This window comes from Tuber melanosporum, assembly GCF_000151645.1.
Source record: "Tuber melanosporum whole genome shotgun sequence assembly, scaffold_35, strain Mel28".
In the NCBI taxonomy this organism is placed as follows: domain Eukaryota; kingdom Fungi; phylum Ascomycota; class Pezizomycetes; order Pezizales; family Tuberaceae; genus Tuber; species Tuber melanosporum.
Window position 1 is genome coordinate 673,309 of NW_003299030.1, and position 24,321 is coordinate 697,629.

General features: G+C 48.8%; 3 protein-coding genes; 1 reads left to right on the forward strand and 2 right to left on the reverse strand.

The window, feature by feature from the left end:
• Positions 1 to 2,480: 2,480 nt before the first annotated feature.
• GSTUM_00007384001 (uncharacterized protein) lies at positions 2,481 to 5,141 on the reverse strand (the record flags this gene model as incomplete). XM_002839379.2 has 3 exons in its annotated part: positions 5,012 to 5,141; positions 4,785 to 4,915; positions 2,481 to 4,692 (listed from the first exon to the last, which is right to left on the reverse strand). Exon 3 carries the CDS (start codon positions 4,443 to 4,445, stop codon positions 2,481 to 2,483), a length of 1,965 nt encoding a protein of 654 aa, XP_002839425.1. The 5' UTR covers positions 4,446 to 4,692; positions 4,785 to 4,915; positions 5,012 to 5,141.
• A 7,352-nt stretch (positions 5,142 to 12,493) lies between these two features.
• On the reverse strand, positions 12,494 to 15,984 carry GSTUM_00007385001 (uncharacterized protein). XM_002839380.2 has 3 exons: positions 15,819 to 15,984; positions 14,092 to 15,611; positions 12,494 to 13,878 (listed from the first exon to the last, which is right to left on the reverse strand). The coding sequence occupies exons 2-3, from the start codon at positions 15,105 to 15,107 to the stop codon at positions 12,759 to 12,761; spliced, it is 2,136 nt and encodes a 711-aa protein (XP_002839426.1). The 5' UTR covers positions 15,108 to 15,611; positions 15,819 to 15,984; the 3' UTR covers positions 12,494 to 12,758.
• A 5,627-nt stretch (positions 15,985 to 21,611) lies between these two features.
• On the forward strand, positions 21,612 to 24,088 carry GSTUM_00007386001 (uncharacterized protein). XM_002839381.2 has 9 exons: positions 21,612 to 21,911; positions 22,001 to 22,028; positions 22,149 to 22,494; positions 22,559 to 23,041; positions 23,124 to 23,212; positions 23,353 to 23,481; positions 23,540 to 23,559; positions 23,637 to 23,761; positions 23,810 to 24,088. Exons 1-9 carry the CDS (start codon positions 21,805 to 21,807, stop codon positions 23,959 to 23,961), a joined length of 1,479 nt encoding a protein of 492 aa, XP_002839427.1. The 5' UTR covers positions 21,612 to 21,804; the 3' UTR covers positions 23,962 to 24,088.
• Positions 24,089 to 24,321: the final 233 nt, after the last annotated feature.

Consider the following 24,321-nt stretch of genomic DNA (forward strand, 5'->3'; position numbering starts at 1 on the left):
ATACCGTAAAAACTGGAATGATAATCGAGAAAAGTGCTATCATGATATGTCGTTAGGACAGCCTCCTCTGGTAGAGGTCTGGTCTTGGGGTGGGGGGGGGGTTGCCTCTCGGCGGGGGAAGGGGGCTTGGGAGCTCTCTTTTTTTTCTTCGCTGTGCTCCCTCTCTACCTCGCGCACTTCCTAGAGTAGGGAATACATGGACTTCACTCGCGCGGATGGTTGAAGTTGGATAGCTGTGCGAGGTTCAAGCGTGGAGGATGGTCACGTGCCTTATCCAGATATATCATACTTTGCGGAGAAGGCTGACAATTTTTCTCGTCAGACCCACGTGACTTATTTACCTACTGTACCAGCCGCACTCGTAGCATATAGCTCGAGTATTCCCAATTTTTTTAACAGTCAGTTCCTTCTTGACAAAGGAATTCACTACACAAAGAGCATACCCCCTTTACGAACAATTCCACTTTGTGAATTAGTCTATGGCATTGATCAATCGATTGGTTATTTCGTTCCCTTCACAAAGCTGGGGCGGCTCCGGGAAAGCGCTGTCGCTTACTGGGATACCAATTGGAATAGTCCCCAGTGGACTTGATCGCTCAAATTCCAGATGAGGCTATAACTTACTACCTGTTACTAAAATGTCACTTTTCTTTGGCGATGCTGCGGTCTCCCTTATTGGTTGGAAAGCAGTTGCCTTAATGCTTGAAACCTGTTGGATTCGTGGTGCAGCTGGTGAAATCGCTAGAGATCTTATATCCATGTGTTTCGGCCTACCTCTAGAGGAGGGCAGTATGGGCCATGTGAGCTGATATGGTGTTATAGGGCGTTTGTGTGGTGGTTTGGAGGGAGCTAGGCTCCGGATATCACTGTAGAACAAAAAAATCCTACCAGTAGAATATGATAAATAGAAAGGCTCTAGAGATCAACCCCCCTCCTCATTTTCAATAATCCCCTGTTAAGCCATGCTTCTTGGACAATATACTTTCTGCGACTTGGGTCTGGGGAAAAAGGAATACTCTACGTTCCCCCCCATCCGCGTTTAGAGAAATACCGGTATAGTGAACTCCGGAAATAGCGGAAGGCCTGCTGAACAGAAAGGGGTGAGAGGTGCAAGAGGCGCAAGAGGACAAATACGAATAGTTCCATATTGCATCTGTGTAGGGTATGTTTTCTCGACTGTGACACTGAATGGCGATTTTTATATCTTTGCGGGAGTGCCGATCGTGCAGTACTTGCCCTCCCGGGGTCGCCGGGGATTACGTCAGAATACGCGATTGGGAAAAGTCCATGAGGGATTACAGCACTGCGCTCGAGTACTGGTGGATTTTGTTTTTTAGGGGGGGGGGGGTTGGAAAAAGCAGATCAACGATTTGAGGAACAGGCTGCAGTTTCATGGTAAACGGGGAGGAGAGGTGGGGGGAACTCGGTCTCGAGTCGACGCGGGGAGCTCAAAGTGAAAGGCTTGGAAGTTATTACCGATACTAGAAGGTCCTAAGGCCCGCCTCATCCCACAAAAACTCCTCACCACCTTCTCTCCACCCCCCGACTGAATTTCTTCGCAGACCCGCAAGATAGAGACTACTGGCTCACTACTAATACAGCGCTGAAGTGTGTCAGAAAAAAAAAAAAAAGATTCGGAAAACTATTTCCTGCTGATCCCATAGAGATCTCGATGGAGATAAGGGCTATGTTTTCCGATTTTTGGGGACAAGCCCAGCAGCCGGGTGCGGCACTATCATACTCAAAGATTTAACACCACGTGGGCTCACCTCCCCCCCTCCAAGCTAGCTGCTCGAGTGCGTTTCTGGTCCACTCGCGTCTTGCACAAACCCCCGGGCCCAGGTGATGTTTAAATGCCAAGCCAACCCCAGTCTGAGAACAGAGTGTGTGTGAGGGAGATTTGTGAGGAGTGGGATTGTGACTAAGGCGGCGAAAAATGCCCCTCCAGTAAAGGCAAACATGTTGCTGGTCGTCGTTTCACTCGAGGGAGCGAGTGACGCGGGTGGGGTTGCCTAGTACAGGTAAGATAGCTCCCTGTATTTTTTGAGATTAATCCTTTCATTTGTGTGAGAGGTAAGGTGGGTCATGAGGGGTCACTCGACGGCTTCAGTAAGGGTGAAACGGTGGAGTGTTATTTAAGGGGCTATAGAAAGGGCTTTCGGATGTAATAATCACTTCTGTGCATCCGGGTACGGTATCTATGGCGCGTAGCTTTAGGGAGTAGTGATCAAGGAATAGAAAGTACAAGCATAAATCCTGATCTATAACTTGGGGGGAAAAAGAAGAAAAAAGTGCGTGATAGTAGGATAATGCACTGATCCAGTGACATCGTGGAGGTTCGTAACAAGAGAGAAGAACGGAAACATAAGTTATCGTGAAGTCGTTAAATCATGGAGAATCATAGGATCGAGGGTTTAAAGGAGTAGACCATGACGATAAAAGAAAGAGAAAAACTAGGAAAAAAACTACAGACGGGATCGTCAATTACTACTCTCAGCAGTAGCGGCAGCAGTAGCAGAACTACCACTCCCGAGGGCTATCTCGGCCCGAGAACACAACTCATCAATCTCCCTGTTGCTGTCATCATGCGGCTGACATATCTCGCGGGCAACATCAACATATTCCATCAACAGCCCCCCACTAAGTTGCCCACCGGCTGCCGCCATCTCCGCCGCAATATCCTCCTGCAAAGACTGACCCCTATCGAGCGCCGCCAAAAACCTGCCAATTGAGTTATCCTCCTGCGCTGAATCCTCCGATATTAGAGGGCTGAAGGAACTCCTGTAAGCCCCAAAGGACACCTCGTCCTTGGGCTGTAGGGCTCTGAACGAGTCCTCAGACGCGCCCAACGTCCGGAGCCAGGATCTACAGGCATTCGATAGTATTCTTTGTAGTTCTTGGTATACCTTCTTATATTCCTCTTCTACTACCTTCTGTTTGTTCCCCTCCACCTCCCCCCTCCCCTTCTCCACGGCCGCGGAGTTCGGATGGGATTCTAAGAGCGCGGCCCACTCCCCCCGCGCATCCGCAGGCTCGCTCGGTCCAACCGCTGGAATATCGCTAGTTTCCGGACTAGCAATTCCGAATTCCATCGTGGGGTCTTGCTCTGGTGTGGTTTGCGTAGCTTGTGTGGTTGCGACACCCCGGGGGGTGATGCCAGGAGGATGGGTGTCCTCGCCTTCGCTGCCGGTGCTGCTGCCGGTGCTGCTGCCGGCTGGGGGGAGAGAGGTAGCTTCTTGCTGGGGCTGTACGCGCGCTGTGATTCTCCGGAGGGCGTGGGTGAAGTTTGTAAATTGGGACTGAGCCCATTGTGGTTGGGTTGAGAATGAGGCGGGGAGGAAGTTACGCTGGTGTTGTTGGTATTGATCGGGACTAGATTTGTTGGATCTTCTGTCATGCTCATCGCTCGTGTCCTTAGATGGTGGTTCTTCTTGGCCCTCTTGGAGTGGAGGGTTGAGGAGTGGGTGGGGGGTTACGGTTTTTTTACCTTGAGGTGCTTCACTGTTACAATCGCTTTGATCGCGCTCCGAGAGTGAGTATGTGGATTGACAAGTGGGTGTCCGGTTAACATCTCCAGGAGAGGCTGTTGCAGTGGTGTGGCATTGGCCGCATTTCTCCGTTGGAGTGTTTCCAGGAATTATACCCTCAAGCTTCTCCCAATCGGCCAAGTCCCATTCAGAGATCGAGGAGGTGGAGTCGGAGTCTTCGCCGGGCTGCTTTTCCACCCATTCCCAGTCGTCTCTGGTCCATTCAACAATCTCGTCCTCCTCATTGTTGCTATCCTTGTCATGATGATGCTCCTCCTCTTGCTGGCACTCTTCTTGCTGATGCTCTTTTTGATGCTGTACTCCTTGGGTTCCGCTCGACCCGGACCCGCGGGTTGTGGTTCTGTTGCGTTTCCCAGTCCCGGTTGGTGCGGTGTAGAAACTGTAAGAACCCCAGGGGCGGCGGATTCCAGAAGACCCATCATCACCGCCACCATCATCAGAATTCCTCGGGCCTCCGGGGGGGGCGCGGGGCCTGCAACTGGCTGGTCCAGACTGGCTATTCAGAGGTTGTTGGGGTTGCTGTTGCTGCTGTTGCTGGCCTGAACTCTGTTGCCCAGGTTGTCTACGCGTGTCAGCTTGCGGAGGCCTTGGATGAGGAGGAGGAGGAGGTGGTTGATCCACAAAAGAGGAACTCAGGGAAGGAGCAGGATTTTGCAGACGTGGTAATACTAGTTTGGCAGCGGGGGGTCTATCAAATGCCTCAACTAGACTCTTTGTAACTTCTTGGGTGCGTCTCGCATGTAGAAGGCCATCCTCGCTGGACTGGAGCATGCCCAGAGCCATCTGGCGCATGTTATCGTGTGTTCTCTTATCTATCAAGAGCATTTCCGGTGGTTCCCCTTGTCCGGCCAGGAGCGCCTCCTCTTGTCCGCACTGGACTAGGCCTACGTGTGCCATTATAACGTTTCGCAAGTCCTCCTTGGAGATTTTGGTTGCTTTCGACTTCTTCCTCCCGAGGGAGGATTGCCCGATGGTTACGGGTGTTAGGAGATCTATAAAGCCCCGAAAATTCTCTCTTGCGGCGACTGGGAGATAGGGTTGATTGCTTTCCGGAGCTATGGGGTAAAAACTAGCTTCAGTGCGTCCGAATTTCTCAGCAGCTGCCTGCGCGCTGCCACCCCCGTTTTTTAAACTGGTTAGAGGTCTATTCAATCGAAATTGTTCGTGTTAGTCAGTGGTCGAGACCGGAATTGGTGACTTGACCAGGGAAGACACCCCCACTCACAATGATATTACCTGGTTCCCGACCTTCCACAGTGCCAAAAATGGCCTGCGCTTCGTTTGCGAATCGGACGGAAGAGTTGAGTGACCAAGAAAAATTGTTCCAGGCGTGATATCGCCTACGCTCTCGATAGTGATTTCAACGCCTGCCATTTTGTTATAGGTGAATTAACGCCCGAGAAATAATTAGGGAAAGTTAAGGAAAAACAGCAATTAATCTTTAGGAAGAAAGGGTTATATACGAGTTATAGTCCTATGTCGAAACAAAAATCATCTTCCATACGAGTGACAGTAGTGATTTCGCCCGTATTTATATAGCCAAGGTGAAGCGAGTTTTGTTTTGGCGGCTCTTCGAGGCTTCTTCTAAAGTATGATATCTCGAAAAAAAACATGAGAGTTGGAGTGGTCTGGGGAGACTTGCTCTGAGCCTGTTTCTTTAGAATTGGCAGTGGTGTAGTACAAGTATAAAGCTACCCCCCCCCCCCAAGTCCTCAGCCTCGTCCCGGTAGGGGTCATAGGTCTCAGATGGAAGTGTTCTGTGAGATATCATAGAGGGAAAATGATTGGGCACCGATCGACGCTTTCTTGGTAATTCGGCTAATAGCCCATTTGTGGCAATAACATTCCACCATTTCTCTCAAAAATAAAAACAAAAATTACAGTAAAATAACGTCAGTCCGTTATCCACCCAGCCCCACATACCGTATTGTGAGCTCTTTCGAACAGAAAGACATCAGAGTCTGCAAGATTCCGAATGAAGCCTATGGAAAAGTTATAAAAAAATAAAATAAAAATAGGGGAAGGATGGGACTGCAGTACCGTGGGGGGTCCAGTTCATAACAGGAAAATCCTCTTAGCCACCCCCCGCATCTTCTCTTGGTCGAAAAATAAAATGTTTCAGCCGCATTAAAAATTTAGCATTCCGCATTATGGAGCTGTGCCTTTGGGCGGCAGTCCCCGGCTGAGACCAAGTTGTGTTCCCTCACCCTCTCTTATATCATTTCTCATCCACACAATAAACTCGAACAAACTGCCTGGATTTTTGCCTAAGTTACGAGTTTGCCCCTGCGTGGGCCTTTCACAACACTATCAGTATCCGCCTGATTTGCTCCGTGACAGCTCAAAGGCAACTGCCTGTACCGTCTCATGCCCTAGATGTACTACTCGAGTATAATTCGTCGTTAGCAAAGGCTGAGTTCCCAAAGATAATATTTCATTGCTATAGGAGGGGCAACTGAAACATTTCCTTATCACCTAGTAATCCTCAGGCTCCAATGGCTTGCTCTTAGGGATCAGAAAAAAAAAAAAATTACAGGCATCTGGTCAGATGGTCAATGTGGTCGGTTTGGAGAATCAGGGGGGCCTCCCACGAGGCATGGTTGCAATAATTGTAGAAATTGAGGTCAAGTTCTGGGGAGGATATAACTTGGGATTAAAGAAAAGATCCAATCTTGTTAGGCACCTTAGTCGTAGTTTTTCCAAGAAAATCACCGTCACAACCACACTATCGTTAATTATTGTAAGAACTCAAGACTACAGCCAGGACATTCCGCCTGTATTGCGGGAAAGTGGGGTCTCAGATGCCGTTCGCCGATTGTTCACATGTTGGAACTCTTTCCGCGTGAGGGCCCCCTCGCCTTCTGCGGCACCCTCCTTGCCTTTGCTGGCTCTCTATCATACTGTACTAGTACATAGTAGTTAGTTCCCATAATATCCAGTGGTGCCAAGTGAGCCTAGGCTCTCCTGCTGTGCGGTACCGAACCGTGTTTACCGTTCGCGAATCACAGTAATATAGTACAAGTGCAACATTTATCACCGTCCCCCCCCCCTCAAAGAAAGAAGAATATTGGTACAGGTTATGCATTTCCGCTAGCGCCCGTCCAGCAAATCAAGATCCGGGAAATGGACGGAATATACCGAGGTTGGGTTGCGAAGTTGCTTCCATCTAAGACAGTCTCAAATTACCCTCAGTTTTCCTTTTCAGATAACCTACAGCTATGATACGGGTTGCAAGGTCAGGCTCAATCCGAGTCCGAATATCTAGCGAACTACCCTATTTGTCTCTCTAAGATATCTGTGGAACGCGGGCTTTTTGTTTTGGGCGTCGAGTGAGATTCAATGACGCACGGCATTGCGCAAGATAAAAAAACTAAAACAATGTAGCACTAATACCGTACTCGAGTAACTCAACAGTGGATCAAGGGGCAGCGCCTACTTTTATATCCACAATTTCTTGGCTTTGATGCCGAAACAGACACAGCATCGTCCACGCAAATAACCAAGCCCAACTTATCATACACTTGGAACGAAACACTAATTCGAGCCCATAGGTACGGTAGAACAAGAGGCAGAGGAAAAGCTTAGCAAACGCCAACTACTCCTCAGGAGCACTCCTCAATCTCTCCAGCCCATCCAACACCCCTAAAGCAGCAAACAGAACTTCTAATTTCTCCTTTAAGAACAATTCATCAAGATTCACCCAACGACCATAGTCTTCAACCACAAACTCCTGATGAAGGAACAACATCACAACGCTATAAACCTCCTTATCCAGCGCTTCCAGTCCTGCGACCAAAGGCTCCGCAATCTCAACAACCTTCTCAATAACCATTATGTCAGGATTCCGCGCCTCCAGGATCTTCTCCATGGCTATAGAGGAAGACTTGAGCGCCTTCTTCGACAGAGTCCTCAACCCGTTGAACTCGCGAAGAAGAGCTGACCTGGCAAACTCGTACTTTACCTGCACGGTGAAACCCGAGTATTTATTGCGTTGCCCCCTCGCCTTCAGCATCTGCAGATTGCGCCCGCTGAGTCTCAGCCCGGACAGCATTTCCGCGGATGCCTGATCACAAAGCATGCTCGCGAGGAGGGTGTATCGCTCACGCACTCGGCGGATGGTGCCCTTGAAGGCCTCGGTGAGGATGCAGAGGTCCTCGAACGCGTCCTCGAACGCGGCAGAGAGATCGTAGATCTTGGCACGCATGCTGTTCGGCGCCCAGTGCGAGCGGGCGCTCGCTTCCGCCTCTAGCTCCCCCACTATCAGCCCAATGACTATGGGACGGGCGAGGTTGTTGAACGCCTGCGATGCGCGGATGATCTTCTCCAGGTCGAGGCTTGCGGCTGCCGCCGCAGCGGAAGAGGTTCGTACACGGCTTTCCAGCAGGGCTTTTTGCGGGGTGAATAGTTGGATTCCTGTTTCCGAGATTGGTGTAACGGCGGTGTGAAGGGCGGATGTGGCGCTTTCTAGGATATTTTGGAGGACTTGGTGCTCGGTGAGTAAGATGAAGGTTCCGTAGACGCCTTGACGAACTCGCTTGTTGGAGGAGGCGAAGTAAAGGAGGATCCAGAAGATCACAGCATGTATGAAGTTGCTTTTCGTCGTGGTAATTTCTTCTGCTGTACGCTTGTGCCTAGTCTTTAACTTCCTCCGAGCTCCTGGAGGTGTCCTTGCTACTAAGAGGTCCTTGGAGAGATTCCGTCGGACTGGCGCGACTTCTTCCCAACGTGCTCTGGCGTTTCTGTCAGCGCTGTATTACCTGAGAAATGGGAGTTAAGAAGCCAATGATCACTCACCCCCCAAATCCATCTCGATACCCACTCCTGTCCTGAATTTTCCTCGCAGCCACACCGCCACTCTCTTCCGAACTAGCCCGAGGAATTGGACTTCCCTTAACGTTGATATCAACAGGCACATGGTCGATATCCAGTCTCTTAGGAGCGGTCTTCTTGGCCCCCCCACTCCCCCTCATAATTTCCCCCCAGGAAGGGTCCTTTCGTCCAAGCCTGAGGACAGCATCCCTAGCGGACGAAGAAAGCGTTAAAGCATCTTTGATAATGGTAGGTGTAAGACGAAAAATCGCATCCCCAGCCGCAGATAATAGAGGTCCATATTCCTGCTCATCTTCCTCCTCCCCCTCTTGTTCACCCTCGTCCTCGTTCTCCCCATCCCCACCCCCATCCTCCTCATCCTCAACCTCACCCTCACCCTCACCCTCACCCTCACCCTCACCCTCACCCTCCTCATCCTTATCCTCATTCTCCCCATCCTCATTCCCCTCATCCCCCCCCCCCCAATCCTCTCCACTAGAACCATCCTCACTAGAACCGCCACCCTGGCCGCCACCACTTGAAATACTTTTAGAATCGGATAGCAGGTTCAAGGAATTGTCAGAACTTAATTCCTTCATCAGCTTCGGGATCTTATATGCCCTGGAACCTCTCTTCGGCTGCTTAGCTTTAGCAACCACAACCACCCGAACTTCCATCTTCTCCTTTGTCGCGCGCCTTGGAGGTTCCTTTTGGGCCAGCGCCTCCTTAGTCGCCCCTTTGGCCCCCTTTGCTCGTGCCGTCTTTGGAGCTTTCCTGCGGCTGACAAGCTTAAATGTTTCTGCGCCACGGGTAGTGGGAGCAGGTGTGCTACGGAGGTTGTAACGGGGTTCTGACATTGCCACTTTGTAGGTGATATTCGCCGACTAATTGATTGATGTGGGTTTGGAGTGGACGTGTTGGAGATGAGAATATCTTACGATAAAAACCCCGTCGATTCGGGTCGTTGTTGTTTGTTAGGTAGGTAGCAACTCATCTGAGAGGAAATACAGTATGATACGTAGTATCAGTGGGGGTGGTAGTGGGATATATGCGGTGCAGCACTTCTTTGTTCTTATCTTGGTTCTATAGAGTAGAGTGCTGAGTGCCCCCTTTGTTTCCCGTTAAGGTTTTGTCACTATCTCGGGCTAGGTGACTGCCATTGTTAGGTTTGTGATTCGCTGTCACGGGCATGGATGGGATGAACAGGGAACTGTGATACTATCATACTCTCGAACGTTTAAATATTCTGGCTTTTTGCCCCGGGGTGGGGGTTTAGCGGAGCAGATGCCAAGATTTAGGTTTACCGAGTGATATCGTATGATGGGTTAAAGTTCTCGGTATCATACAACTAGGCTATCATAGACTGTCGGGCGATGGCGCCACAGCTTTGATTATCTGCACTTCGGGTTCAGCCTGTCGGTAATCAAATTTCACTCCGGGCCTAGCAACACCAGTAGTGGTGGAAGTGTAGTACTCGCACTGTATTGCACTCCTATGTAGCTGAAATGTATCAAACTACACATCGGATCCATCGTCCAATCCCCGTAAACCCCCGAGTCATTCTCAACCACCTATTCGGTTTCACAAGTGACTCAACGTGTCATAAGGCTCTTAGGCAGTGAGCATACCGATAATGTCAGAGGCTCTAAAAAATTGCCCTTCCAGCACTAAGGGCAAAGCCTTCGCCGCCTTGCTCTGCGCAGCGGTATGATTAGCACAACCACCATAGTAATGTTGTACGAGTACAGTACCACCCCGACAACGGGAGCCGAGCCGGGCACAACAATAACCGCTGTCAAACCCTCTCCCGAAAACGCGGCCCGATTTCGGCTATCCCACCGCCTATGGAAAACCAGAGCATCATGGAAGTTACCCACTATTATACTTCCTATACAACGCCTTCATCAACTCCCTCTCCTAGTCTCCCAGAGGGGCTTAATATCCTCCAGACTCTTAACCCAAGACTCCCCACTTCTTCCGCAATCCCCCGCACCCCTCCTCCCCCAGAATACAAAACTGCCCTTTAAACCCATCCAGAATCCAACCCCGCCCTCTTCTCCACGCCCTCCATGTCTGTCGCCGTAGGAGCTGCAAGTACCATACTTCTGAAAATCCTGTACGATACGGGAAGAAAGTAAATCTATCCAAGGTCTAACGTGCGCGTGATCTTAGGCGTCCTTCGGAAGGAGTGCTGGTGTGTGGAGAGCTTCTTCGGGGAATTCGCAGATGACGGTGGGGTCGTAGGATAGTTTGGAACTACAAGTGGCCGCCCCTGTGTACAGCAGGGTATAAGTCAACAGATTAATAGAGGCTGATATATTGCCAATCGAAGACGTAATAGGGTGGGAAATAATTGAAACGAAGGACAAATTTCTCCAGATCTACCAGCTTGGGGGAAACTAACAAAATAGGATAAGTACCTAATAATTACTATAACAGAGCTATCAAGCGACTTAACATAAAATCAATAGTAAAAGGGTTTAAAGTAAAGAAAATATCAATAGATATTGGAAGAGCATTTTGGTATCATATCTGAGGGTATGTAGTGATTGATCCTCTTCACATAATAACGCATCATGATAGTAACTTAACCTTCGAGCACAGTATGATACATTTTCCCATAAAGTAAGAGTAAGAGAAAAACACTAAATTTTACCCTTCAGTGATACTACGACTCAGACAGCTAGAACATATATGTACCCATAGGCCCAAGTTACAGCAGTTCGCACACTAAGTCAGTTGTGAGTGTTGGTCCAGTCTATTCTTCTCTTACCACTAGTAAGTTAAATACCACTCTTACCCAGGTAATACTTGGCACACAAAATTCCCCAGTGTTTTTTCCTCATCATACCTATTCTATAAGATTATCTTGGCACACACAAAATCCTCTCCGGACACTTTCCTTGTCCGTTTTCCGGACTGCTGTGTAATAATATAGAGATTAACTAAGTAATATGTGGTTGTTGCTGGGGAGAGCCCAGGCCGGTTGATTTATTGGAGGGGAACGGGCTGTTGGTATCATACGGGCTCGCTTGGACGTATCAGTGGGGGTGGGAAGATCCCAAACTATTTGGACTATTGATATTCGTTAGTAGGTAGGAAAGGGGACACCAGATGGACAAAACAAACTGCATTAGAGGACTACGATAGTCCCTCTTCTTTCCGATGTCCGTCTGCACCTTGGCTAGGCCTGTTGCTACAGGGTGGTCCGCGCCGAGGATTGCCATGCCGGATTGAGTACAGGTTAGCTAGTTGATTCAGTAAACTTGATCGGTTGGTACCCCAGTAATGGTATTAACTATGATATCATACCAGCCTATGATACCAACAACCTTCTCCTACGAGTACAGTACAGAGGGGTCTATAGATACGGGACAGAGACCTATGAGATAAGTCATGTCACGAAAGTCATCGACGTAACTGGTCGTTATGCACCGGCAAGCCATCTTGGATTATACAGGAATCTAGGAGTTAAGAATCCCGCAGAAATTCCAAATCAACGAAAGTTACAGGTACGGACACTGGATGATCTTTGATGACTCCATAGGCGCAGCAGTCTATCCCCTATAAAACAGCATCCAAAATCAAGTTCGTGAAAGGTGGGGAAGCCAATTTCCTAACTAGGTTTAATATGATAGACTGGAGCAGTATCGCCCTGCCTAGTATGGCGGAACACCGGCTACGCCCAGGGAGCCAGAAAGTCTACAGCGGAAACCTCGCTGCTTCTCCTAGCTCCACAGAATTCAATTGACCCAAGAACCCCTGGGGAAGCGGACACTGCGGTAGTGAGCCACCGAGCTTGGGCTAATGTCCTACCGTTCCCGGAGAGCCGCCACGCCCAGAAATGCGATACTATTCCTTTTCTCGTAGACTGCAGCTTGGTAGCTTATGTGATCAGTGTCCCGTGATCCATCTTACACCAGTAAATTCCCTGACCAGCTTTTCCTTTCCTTCTTTTTTTTCTCCTAAAAGCACAAGGCGCACACCTTACGGCAGTTCTAGCAAAGATTACACGAATCCCATATCAGTTCCAAAAGTAGACAGCCGGTAACGACCAAGCTTATCGCAGGAAAATCCTCAATACCGGTACCGTATCGTAATTTCGCTTTTACAATTTCTTTTCTCATAGCCTTGTGTGCGTGTGCTGAGCTTGGGGGCGAGGAAGCCCCGTTCATGCTATTAAAGAGAAACGAATACATAAACATCATCGCCATAAACACACTAGACATACAGTTCTCCATGCATGTGTTCTTTATCGTAATCACCCACGCCCAGCAATGCTAGAACCCACCCAACCCACATAAATCGACTAAATAAATAGAGGTATAAAAAAAAGGGAAATATAAAAAGAATAGAAGAATGAAAATGAAAAAACCCGTGAATTTCTGAAAGATTCAAGACTCAGACTTGGAGGTTCTCCATCAACCTATCCACCTCCTCTACTTCCACAGAGATACTTGATTTATTGGTGAGTATTACAACACTTACGAGGGCTGCGTAGGCTTCCCGTATCGCGCAAGCCATACATGTCTTGTTAACATCAGCAGTAATCGCAGGCAATCCCCAGAATGAGCACCAAGCCCTAACGAAGACTTCGTTGTCGGGCACTCCGAAGGCTTCGACAACCAACACTTCCTCTACTCCGGTAGAAGTGTTCTCAGGCTGCCCGCCCTCGTCATCGACTTCTGAATCCTCCACGCCGCCTGAAGGTCCCCAGTTCTGGATTTCCACCAATTTATCCGCGTATATAACCCGGTGTTGGTACTCGCAAAACAAGACGTGTGGCCCGTTTTGACACGGATAAGCCGCGATGAACGGAGTGTTATGTCGTAAAGACACCTTCCATGACCTCGTTCGACGTTCCACGGTAATCGCAAAGGTGATTGATGCGTCAAACGTCAAGACGGGGCTCTCCTCCGCAGCTTGATGACCATTCTCTGTAATGCGGGGCACTCCTTTTTTCGGGCTACTTGCTGCTGGTGAGAAATTTAGACGCTCGATCCTGATGTCTTCCACCGGGTCATCGGTGCTTGGAGTGAGGAGTACATAGTCGTCGACAGGATATGTTGTCTGGCATGCACCTAAAGGATCACTATTTAGGGCCATGCCTCGAACGTTGCTTGGCGTGATTTTATTCCCTCGTGGAGGCATCTGATTGATGATAGCCATTTCCGAGCGACTAAGATCGGCCGATGCAGAACATGGACCAATCCAACCAGCGATTTGTGCCACACCTGCGGCTGCCCCCAAAACCTTGCCGACTATGCACTCCCACGACCAATAAGTGTGGCCCCTGTACTGAAATCCGACATTAGGTGTCGTCTGCGAAAGATTATGGAACGTTTCGGGCACATCCGGATCGCAATCCGTGAGGGCATTCATCAGAATCCATGGCATGGACTTGCCTGGGAGAAGCAAGCCGGTGAACCAGGACATACAATTGATGCTCCTATCTTCGAGAACCTCGTTGGGATCTTCACCCTCTGAAAGTGTATATTCAACTTCATGCATGTTCGGCCACCTACATTATTAGCACTGGCTACTAGCTTCAATGGCAAAGCGGGAAAATTGGAAGATTGGGGAACCGAATAAATAGCCCGGTCGGAACCGGAAAAGCTGTTGATGGAGGGAGCAAAGATCTGCGGATTTGAATGAGGGAAGGGTTCCTATGGCCCAACCGCCAATGAGACGTAGATGGTAAACAGTTTTATCAAGAAAATATTCTGAGACTCACTTCAAAGTCCATGCAAAGTTCCGTAAGGCTTCGACCTGGGTCTTTTTGTGCGGAAATTTGAACCCAACGCTGGACTTCTGTTCTCGCTTCCCCTTACCGTCTTTGACCTTTTTCGGTGCCTCTACCTCCACATTTTCGAGCCATCGCTGGGCAAGCATTAAATCCCATCTAATCTTCTCTGGCATATCCGGCAGTGGCTTCGCAGCCAAGTTAGTTTGATGCCTAGCATTGATTCTTAGGTACAATTCTATGGAAAGTAGTAGCTGGTGGAAAAAGCTATTGGCGACGCCCGGGTTAGGATCTGACAGAAATCGCGCAATAGTCTGGTTTTCGGAACTCGAGAAATTTACCCAGCTGGGCCGGCACAAAGCTGCAACGAGGTCTGAAATCTGGTTGTCGAGAGATACATGGTTTTTTGAATCATATCTATGAGTATCGTGGAGCAAGTAGTCGTAAAGGTGCATGTGAAGCTGCCCAAGGTCCTCCTCGATCCCCTTCACCTGTAAAATCCGTAATCGGTCAAGAACATATAACATTGTTAGCTTCCGAACCTTCCCTCGTGCAGCCACTTCGTGTCCCTGCAGGGTGCTACCGAAACTAGTAACATAGCAAGATAGTGTTATAGTTCCCGGGTATATCCCAAATGCGTGTGCCATAGCTGGCCGCTCCAGGGCATCAGTTTGCCTGCCCTCTGGACTAGAGCTCATATCACAAAACGAATCACTCTGGAAAAGAGCAGTGTCTGACTCCTCATCCCACTCATCCCCGGCAAATGCGAAGAGATAGTAATAACCCCTTGGACCGTTTGTAATCTCTCGCAACTCTCCACAAAACTTAGGAGCTCCATCGCCGATGAATTTCTTAGCCTCTGTCGCGGAAAGTTCCGTCTGGTAACGAATGGGCGGCCATTCGCGGGGAGGTGCCCTAATTGCCCGAACATTATGTTGAGGAACAGCGGCAGCCGGAAGACATAGCTGTAGTGGAGGCGAGGGTGATGGGGAGACAGATATGGGCATAGAAGACCGGGATGAGGATGAAGAGGAAGGGTGATCATCCTCTGATGGTAAAACCACTAGATTTTGACCCTCCTGTTCGATCCGGTATCTAAGTTTGTAACCCGAAAGCGAATATTGAGACAGGTCGCTATCATGCGAAGGATGGTGGGAGTGGGAAGATTGGGCATGCGAATTGCCACTCGAATATGGGGTTAGGGATTGAGAGCTGGAATACGACGGGTGCTGTGGGTGGGCCAGAGGCGCTTGTTGTGAGTCATAGCTCGGGTACGTGGGGTGATACGCCTGGGGTTGCACGGGGTGAGAGGTTGGGTATGAGGGGTGTTGGTGAGGAGGAAGGACCCCATGGCTATGCGGAGGTGGAGGCGGGTATGAGTGAAGGCTCGGATATGAAGGGTGGTGCTCCAAATAAGGCTGAACGGGATACCCCCGAGCGTCGTATAAATTATAATCCGATGCGGGAGTACTCGAAGGTGAGTAAGTAGCTACTTGCTGGTCTCGTGGGTCCTAGAACAAACCGAAAACTTTCTTTAGAACTCCACTATCTCACTTCCGGCCTGCTTCATCCAGATAGCTCTTGTGCAACGGCGGGAGCGATCGTGCCGCTCCCACCGTGGCAGTCGAGGTTCAGGCGATAGGGCAGAGGGTACATGATAGAACAAAAAGCACAAATCGAGAGAATAGTGGGGAGGTGAGAGAGATAAGCAAGCATACCCCTATATTTCTCGAGCCCGATCCCCTGCTCCGTGCCGAATGAGAGCGGGGCACTGTATCCGATGGAGAATGGACGCGGTACTTTGACGAAGAGGTTGATGAGGAGGGCTTCATGTCCAAAGGCCGAGGGGCTTCGTTTTTTTCTTTCCCGGCAATAGCAAAGCTGGTTGTAAAGAAGAAAAAAACTAGGTCAGCGCAGCTCGCGGAGACATGGCGGTGATGAAGAACGGACTGGGGGGTAAGGTTGGTGAGGATTCAAAATCGACCCGGAGAGCGCAGAAGCGCACAGAAAAGGGGAGAAAAAACTAGGGCAGATGAATCGTTGGAGCAAAATCCACGACCCAATACATTCCCTCGATCTCTAAGATCGGTGAGAGAGAAAAATAAACGGTCGCTAGCCCGAGCCCGGGGGTTGATGGGTTGATAAAGACCACGCACGTAGTTTTACACACCTGCTGGAAAAAAACACGAGATCCCCGTGTCCCACCAATCTATCGCACAAGCGGTCAAATAGGAGAAGGCCTTATCGAGGAGTTTTTCTTTGTTGCTGGCACTGTACTAGGTACAGCAAAGTAGGCAGCGCACTCCTGGCCGCTGCTCCTGGCTCACTCCTGGATTCCTGTTGGCCTGGGAAAAGGCAGAAGATCAAATACCGTACTGACTGTACCGTGAATCTAGAAAAACAAAAAAAGGTTCCTCCAAATACCTGTATATGGAAGCAAAAAAATAAAGTGAAAGATAATGATTATAAAGGAGAGAATTAAGCTCCGTCGTTCAATGAGGGTTGCAGGTGGGGTTGGTAAAGGGGAAAATGAAACTAGGAAGATGTTGTTGGTTCGTCCACCCGCTGGTTTGCTTCGGTAGCACCCTCGTTCTGTTCGCTTGATCTTCCTCCCTTCCACTGCTATTGCCCCACGCCGGTGATGGGCTTCCAAATGCCCCTTCCCGCGTAATGTAACTTTCTCCCTCCAACAGGTTTTACTCGATGTCCGCAGAGTTGAATCTTTTGCTGCCCGATAAATTACTGTGAACTCGCCGTTGTTGCGGATTGGAGGGACAAAATACGGGCTGTCTGAAGGTGGATGAGGTACGAGGGTGATATAATACTGCAGTGCACAGCACAGCACAAGTACTCACTCTAGGTGCTACCGATATCACGGATCGGAAGGTGAAGTAATAAGAATTTCTCGTGGGTGAAGAAAGGGCTCTCCCAAGAGGAGAAAACAGAGGAAGGAGAGGGGCGGGGGGTACGGCAGGTATGCGCTAAATCCAGAAGGCAAGGAGGATGTACGAGTACGGTACCACTATAGATGAAGTTTTTGGCAATCTATTTACCCAGGCACACACAGCCTGCCAGGTGTGCCCGGATGTCACATAAACTCTTGTTTACGTCAGGCAATACTGAATTGTAACTCGGATTGCTTGTCCAGCACACACTGTCCAAACAAAAGCAACTGTGGAGCAAAGGTTCTTGGATCTAAGCAAGGTACGGCACATCGCAACTCAGGGCGGATGTGCGGGGATATGGAAAAACTTGGGGCGGGGTTCTTGGGGCGATAGCGGATAGATATCATCATAATACCACATCATGAGCACTTACAGTACAGACTACCGGTAGTCTACCCTCCTATCCTACCCAGTTCCAAATACTCGTACTGGCCCCGCTCCCAGGCATTCCATCCCAGAACCACCTAGAATCGCTATTTCACAGTGAAAGCAGCTTATGACAGTACTCGAGTACTGTACTCGTATACCGGCACCGGAAAGGCTTTAAACCAGCCGAACCCAAAAGCTTCCTCTTGGTCGGTCCCCGAATTTTGAAAGTAGCAACGACCATATCACTCCCCCTATGATGCCCCTGTAACAGGCATCCAGGAACCTTTTTGCCGAACTTCCACCTGCGCTCATCCCGACCGAGCATCCCCCCACTTACTGGCCTAATCCGACCGCTAACCTCCACGCTATCCTATGAACATCAACGCTCACGGGATACTTTCCCCCCACGATACTTGTACCGTACAAATGGTAAGGACGAAGCAGGATCCTGTAGGAACAATGCCAATACCATTAATAGATCGATATATGAGACGAACTCTAGCTTGTGATCCCCTTCCGTTACTTCTATGGTATTATGATTAAGTTAGCCTACATTGTTGTCAGTCGTGACAGATTAACTCAAAGGCCAACGCACGCACTTAACCGTCCTCGTACCAGTACCGCATCCGTACTTCCAATTTACCCAGCTCTCAGCGTGGACCTAGCGCATCAAGATAAGACTGGCACGACTGGGTATGGGATGGCGTGCAGACAGTGAATCTTACCCCCCCTCTTCAACACCACGACGGTGTACTCGAATATTCGTGCTGCAGCAGCAGAGCCGCACGAGTTCTCTGCACGTGCCATGCGGTCAAACGTTACATGAAATAATTGTCAAACATACCGGTGAGCAAAGAATGATCGTCCGGCAGCAAGAGTTTCCTTCCCCGCACTCTAATAAATGAGGGTTACCGCTTATCGCAGTGAGATTTTCCATCCTGGCTCATCCACCCGAGGAACTGGAGGTGATGGAGAGAGAGCGTAAGGAAGGAACTTCTATCTTTTTCAAAGTTGCACCATACCCCACATCCCGCACTAATTGTGATGTCCCCATTCCATGGGCCAAGAATCCCGACTTCTCTCGCACCCTCTTCTATGAATGGGCGTTTGTTTTGGTGTTTTGTGATTCGATCCGAATAGTCCCCCAGATAAAGGGATCCCGTGTTTGCTTTTGCAAGAGTGTGAGGGTGGGAGCTATGCGCTCACCGACTCACAAGACGTATTGCACTTGTTTGCTTCTCTGTGGATCACGGATGCACGCCGTTCAGAAATCAAGTATAGGAATCAAGGCGTCCACTTATAACTGCTTCCCGGGTTTCGCCTTTCACGCCCTAAGGCATCAACAGTTGCAGGAATGGGGCGCAAACCGGTTCTCAAATAACCTAGGCCAAGTAGCATGAGGTAAGATTAAGAACTAGGTAGATTACATAGTAAGCTCTCTTTGCATTCTAGCAAAGCTCCATCATGTTAGAGTTTTCGGGTTGCCTAGGTCCACCAGTGCCAACTAGGTCCATCTACGGGGAATGAAGTGTCATGGGAACTCACTCGAGCACTAAGGTAACTTGGAGTACAGTACCACTCAAGCCCCAGAGAAATCATTGAGTCTTCAAGAGATATAATATTCCATAGTATACCGTAGATATACGCCTTGTCAGCCGAGTGGGGCCACCTGCGCAGCTCCAGAAGTTTCTCATTCGTTCGTGTGAGCTTCGGTTTGGACCACTAGACCTAATAATGTCACGAAAAGTTCATATCTCTCTTCCAATTGCCTTCGGGGTAAAGGGCTCCATCACAAGACTCTTTTGCGCGAATTTATGGATAACCAACCCAAGAAGTTCGGTTCATGAACATTTAATATATCTTAAGAAGAGACTTGTTCTCTTAGAAAACCGCCTGGAAAAGTGCCTAAGCCCTCCTATCCCACGGAGGGCAAACCTCAAGGGGGGAGCACCACCCAAAGGTTCACCGGGAAGTAAAATGGGGCACACAAATACTCGTGCTAGAGATACCATACCGGTATTCCTGGCAACCCTGGCGTCAAACGGGTCAATCTAGATTCAGGCATTCTAGAGGGGGCATGAGTCGGGAAACCCGCATACGCCTAGCCAACCTGTCACCGCGGGTAGTGCCGAGAAACAAGGCAGGACCAATCTGGGTCTCCTGAGAGATGGATGGATGTCGGGTTACCGCATTGTGTGTTTGCCCTGTTTTGTGGTAACGAGTGATTACCAATGAAGATTGACGTGTATCGCTTCGATACTACCCTTGTTTGGCTTTCATGGTAGACAAATCAACGAGGCATGGCACCAAAGTGCTATATACTGAGAGGTAGAAAATTTAGAATCCGTGGATTATTCGTTATTCCTTCATCCGAGTTACTAACAACCGTTGGACAAGCTGCAAGTCCAAGGGAAGTAAGATGGTTTGTAGCAAAGATACCTCCGAGGCGCTAACGTCTAGAAGCATATCAACCTTATCAAAGTTCCATTTTTAGCAAAAATTCTTTTTTCGAAAACCCTTTACCCCCTGCTTAGGTCGTCGGCTGCGCATGCGGTATCTCCGAAGTTTATGTATTATCGGATCGAAAGTACCCACCATTCCGATTACCGTGCCCAGATACCAATCTGAGAACTTTATTGTTTGCAGATCTAGCCATCCGGGGCCGTAAGACACCGCATACTGGTAGAGAAATACCTAAGTGCACTTTACTCCGGAGGCGAGATTTATATCGAGTGATTCCTCATGAGTTGTTCACTATGAGTATTGCTATTCAGCTCGGAACTTGCCAGAAAGGGCAGACCTTATTACACGTCCTAGCGTTTTTTGCAGTGTCCATTGTCACTTGTGGAGGTGCAATGGTAAGTTACATACGGTACCAAGGTCAAAAGGTCAGTAGCAGCCGCAGAATTCTGGTTAAAGGACTCTATCAGGACTCTACCAGAGCTTGGAAGTGGCACATGGGGTGAAAATAATAATAATAATAATCGGGCAGAAATCATAACGGATCACAGCTCATACCAATAGTAAATATCTATTATCTTTATCAAAAGGCCACTTGGTTTTGGGATTCGATTGCTGAATATTATATTATGCTACTTGTATCAGAAAGGTGGGCCTCCTATTGAAGGCAGATAATACCAGCCCCCCTCTGATTCCTCAGCAAAATTTGGTCACTGTTGGGCGTACTCAATATTCTTATCGATGCATGGACCATTTCGACCTTCTTCCTTCCTTTCTTCCAATTGTAATACCCTACCATAGTATTGCGGTTGCCTCAGCAACAATACACCAGTGTGGTTTGCCGGTCATGCTAGACAAGTAACTCAAGAAACTTCTTGACAGCGCTTCGGCGATGTATCCGGCTCCTCGACTGGGGTCTCGTGAGTTGGTTTGCCGCACACTTCTGAGTGACGGCAGGTCAAGGAATGCTCGGAGCCTAGCCTGCTCTCAGCAAACAGGTGAGAGAAGCCTCATTGATGGATTTGTGAGGGCATTGAGAAGTTTGGGTTATCGCAGTGTTTATTTCAAGATCTGCTTCCTATGTTGCTATTTGCGTGGTGCTGGTAGTTGTGTTAGAGCCTTTCATTGTTACAGGCCGGGGAAATATTGGTTAGATCAATATTTCAGAAACCTTCATTTCGATCCCTCCTACTCGTCGCCTGAATTACCTATTGGTCACATGGTCCGATCTCTCACAGACCCACCAGAATCGGGTTAGGTGACCGATACATGGTTTCGGCCAAGTGAGCACCATCTTGCAACCTGATTACTATATTGAGTTTTTGTATCAAAAAAACACAACCAAAGCTACCGGTATGATAGAGTTTTTCTGCAAGCCCCCACGATCGGGGCCAAAATGAAGGTTTGGGCCAGCAACCGGACGTCCCCTCAACTCTTTATCAGGTTCAAGATTGGTGGAATTCGACAGACTGGTACAGTACAAGGGTTAGGTGCCGGTATTTGGTCATGGTAAAGTAATAGGATGTCAATGGTAGACGAACACAAACATATGGGAGTGTTTTCCCACCTTCCCTTCTCCAGGTCACCGACGTTCTTAGCACCTTCCAGAATCGGCACTGTGTTCACTGGCCCCATGGCCAAACGACCAGCTATCGCGTATCAATCCTGCGGAAGCAAATATGGGGAGTCGATAAACAAGGTTAGAGACAAACCCCAAGCTGGAGGTACAAAATGACAACCCGCCCCGGTCCACAATCACCTTCACCAAAACCCTTTCGGTGAAGAAATTTCCACTTCACGACCCTAAATCGCGGCTCCACTCCATTCCCCCCGGTGCCCAGCCAGAGGGGAGCTTTCATATCAACCGCTTTATAATTTTATTTTGAGGTTCAAATAAGGCTGAAGTCATAATCCGGACTGCGAGTTCAGGATGATCGCTAGTCAAAATGTCGATAACTCAGCGGATACAGCGCTGGCGAAGATGGGGTACAAGGCAGAACTGCCGCGAAATCTCAGCATGATATCGATTCTGGGACTGTATGCCCCCTATGACATCTCGCATCCAGCACACCCGATATTCGGACAGGATCTTGAGGGAACCGTTTTGCTGACAGCGCCCACCATAGGTCATTCGCAATCATGGGTTTGTTTATCGTCGATAGCTTAAATGAAGAACTCCATATTAATTGTGAATCTTGAGCATTTCGCAGCTGTTCCATTCGTAGGTTTCCGTCGGATAAAGCTATGGATTTTGCTGATGCCGAGTACTTTTAGGGATTAAGTGCGACAATGTACATCACCCTCACAGACGGCCAATCGGTAACTATTATCTGGGGATGGGTGTTAGTTTCTCTGATCTCACTCGGAATCGCCGCTTCGCTCGCTGAGATATGTTCCGTGCTTCCTACTGCGGGTGGGGTTTACTACTGGTCGGCGATGCTCTCAACGAGGAAATATGCACCTATAGCATCGTGGATTACAGGCTGGTTAACGCTAGTTGGAAACTGGACGGTCACAACAAGCATAAACTTCTCGGGAGGGCAGTTAATCTTGAGCGCTATTGCGTTGTGGAGGGATGACTGGGCGCCCAACGAATGGCAAACTATCCTGATGTTTTGGTGTACGAGTAAACTTGATCTGAGTAGTCGTGAGTTCTAGGATGTGGTCTTACTAATTTCTCATAGGTGTAATGTTGATATGTGCCCTCGTCAATATATTGGGCGCAAAGTATCTGGACCTCATCAATAAGATATGCATCTACTGGACCGCGGCGAGTGTAGTGATAATTCTTGTCACCCTTCTTTCGATGGCCGACACTACTAGGAGTGGAGAATTTGTTTTTTCGCACTTTGATGCATCTGCTAGTGGATGGCCCGATGGATGGGCGTTCTTTGTGGGGCTACTTCAGGCCGCCTATACACTTACGGGGTACGGTATGGTTGCCTCAATGTGTGAAGAGGTTCAGCAACCTCAGCGCGAAGTCCCAAGAGCTATGGTACTTTCAGTCGCAGCCGCGGGTATGACAGGGGTTGTCTATTTGGTTCCAATATTGTTCGTTTTGCCGGACGTGAAGCTACTATTAGAAGTTCCAAACGGACAGCCAATTGGATTATTGTTCAAGACTGTTACTGGAAGTGCAAGTGGGGGGTTTGGGCTTTTGTTTTTGAGTATGAACTTCCTTAGAATGCATAGTCACATGGATCCATGGACTTCAAACTTTATGGCGCCCAGCGCTAATCTGAAGTGCAGTTCTTGGAATATTGTTCTTTGCGGGGATCGGTGCTTTGACAGCGGCAAGCAGATGCACTTATGCATTTGCCAGAGGTAAAATCAGAGAGGTTTCCAATAGCTATTTCATTATTTAGGACTTTTTGTAACTAATGTAATATTCTTCTTGCAGATGGTGCCATCCCGGGCTCAAGGCTGTAAGACTTCTGGAGGACCCCCGCAGTTCTTCCGATGGCAAAAGCTCTGGGAGTTTCTAACAATCATTAATGGCAGATGGTCGAAGGTGGATACCAGGTATGACATCCCGTTGTGGGGTTTGTTCCTCTCAACCATGGTTTGCTGTTTATTAGGTTTGATATACTTTGGCAGGCACGTTAGAGTTTGATACCCTTTTACTGGAAGTAATGCTCTGGAATTGACTAGTTGTAGCACGGCAGCCTTTAACTCATTCACTGGGGTGGCCACCATTTGCCTGAGCACCTCATATGGCCTACCGATCCTAATCTCGCTCCTCCGAGGCCGTAAGTTGGTCAGAGATGCCCCTTACTCACTTGGCAAGTTTGGCGTAGCAATTAACATCTTAACGATATGTTGGATCTGTCTCGCTATTGTATTATTCTGTATGCCGGTATCTATACCCGTGGAGGCTCCAGCAATGAGTAAGTAGGCCATATCAAGTGTTTTTCACTGCAGAGCTGAGTCCATAGATTATGCATCGGTTGTGTTCGCTGGGTTCACTACGATTTCGGCTGCTTGGTATTTCATCCGCGGACGAAAAGAGTTTACTGGCCCGCCCATTGCAACTGATGCAGCGCTCGTGGGAAATACGGGATCGCGAGCGGATGAGGAGAAAAGCTGAATGTGGAGAGAGAGAGTATTGGATCATTGTTATTTACGAGGCCACTCCTTCGCATTGCTGAAAAGTTCATAGGTCTACTTCTCCATAATGCGATGGGTTTATTAGCAATAGCACACCCGTCGCTATCCCTTGTACTCACAAGAAACCGTTTGGTGACCAACTAGCTATTTTTGCTTTTATTGGCTTTTATGCCTGGTGGTGATGCCGTATCTATCATACCGGTAGTACACTATAATACGAGCTGCTTCAGTCCACTTCATTATTAACGATAACGTCCTCCACCCAATCCCACCCCCAGAGGGACGTAGGGGGAAGGACTCTGTGTCTCTGGTCTCCTGGAAGACTAGCAACTTTGAACCG

What these genes read in the sequence shown, in the direction of transcription:
- GSTUM_00007385001 (XM_002839380.2), bottom strand. Translation starts at nt 15,107, where the DNA reads ATGCCCATATCTGTCTCCCCATCACCCTCGCCTCCACTACAGCTATGT. An exon ending in AACTTTGCATGGACTTTGAA is followed by an intron (nt 13,879 to 14,091) that starts GTGAGTCTCAGA and finishes CTAATAATGTAG; the next exon opens with GTGGCCGAACATGCATGAAG.
- GSTUM_00007386001 (XM_002839381.2), top strand. Translation starts at nt 21,805, where the DNA reads ATGATCGCTAGTCAAAATGTCGATAACTCAGCGGATACAGCGCTGGCG. An exon ending in CCAGAGGTAAAATCAGAGAG is followed by an intron (nt 23,213 to 23,352) that starts GTTTCCAATAGC and finishes AAGCTCTGGGAG; the next exon opens with TTTCTAACAATCATTAATGG. An exon ending in ACTTTGGCAGGCACGTTAGA is followed by an intron (nt 23,482 to 23,539) that starts GTTTGATACCCT and finishes GTAGCACGGCAG; the next exon opens with CCTTTAACTCATTCACTGGG.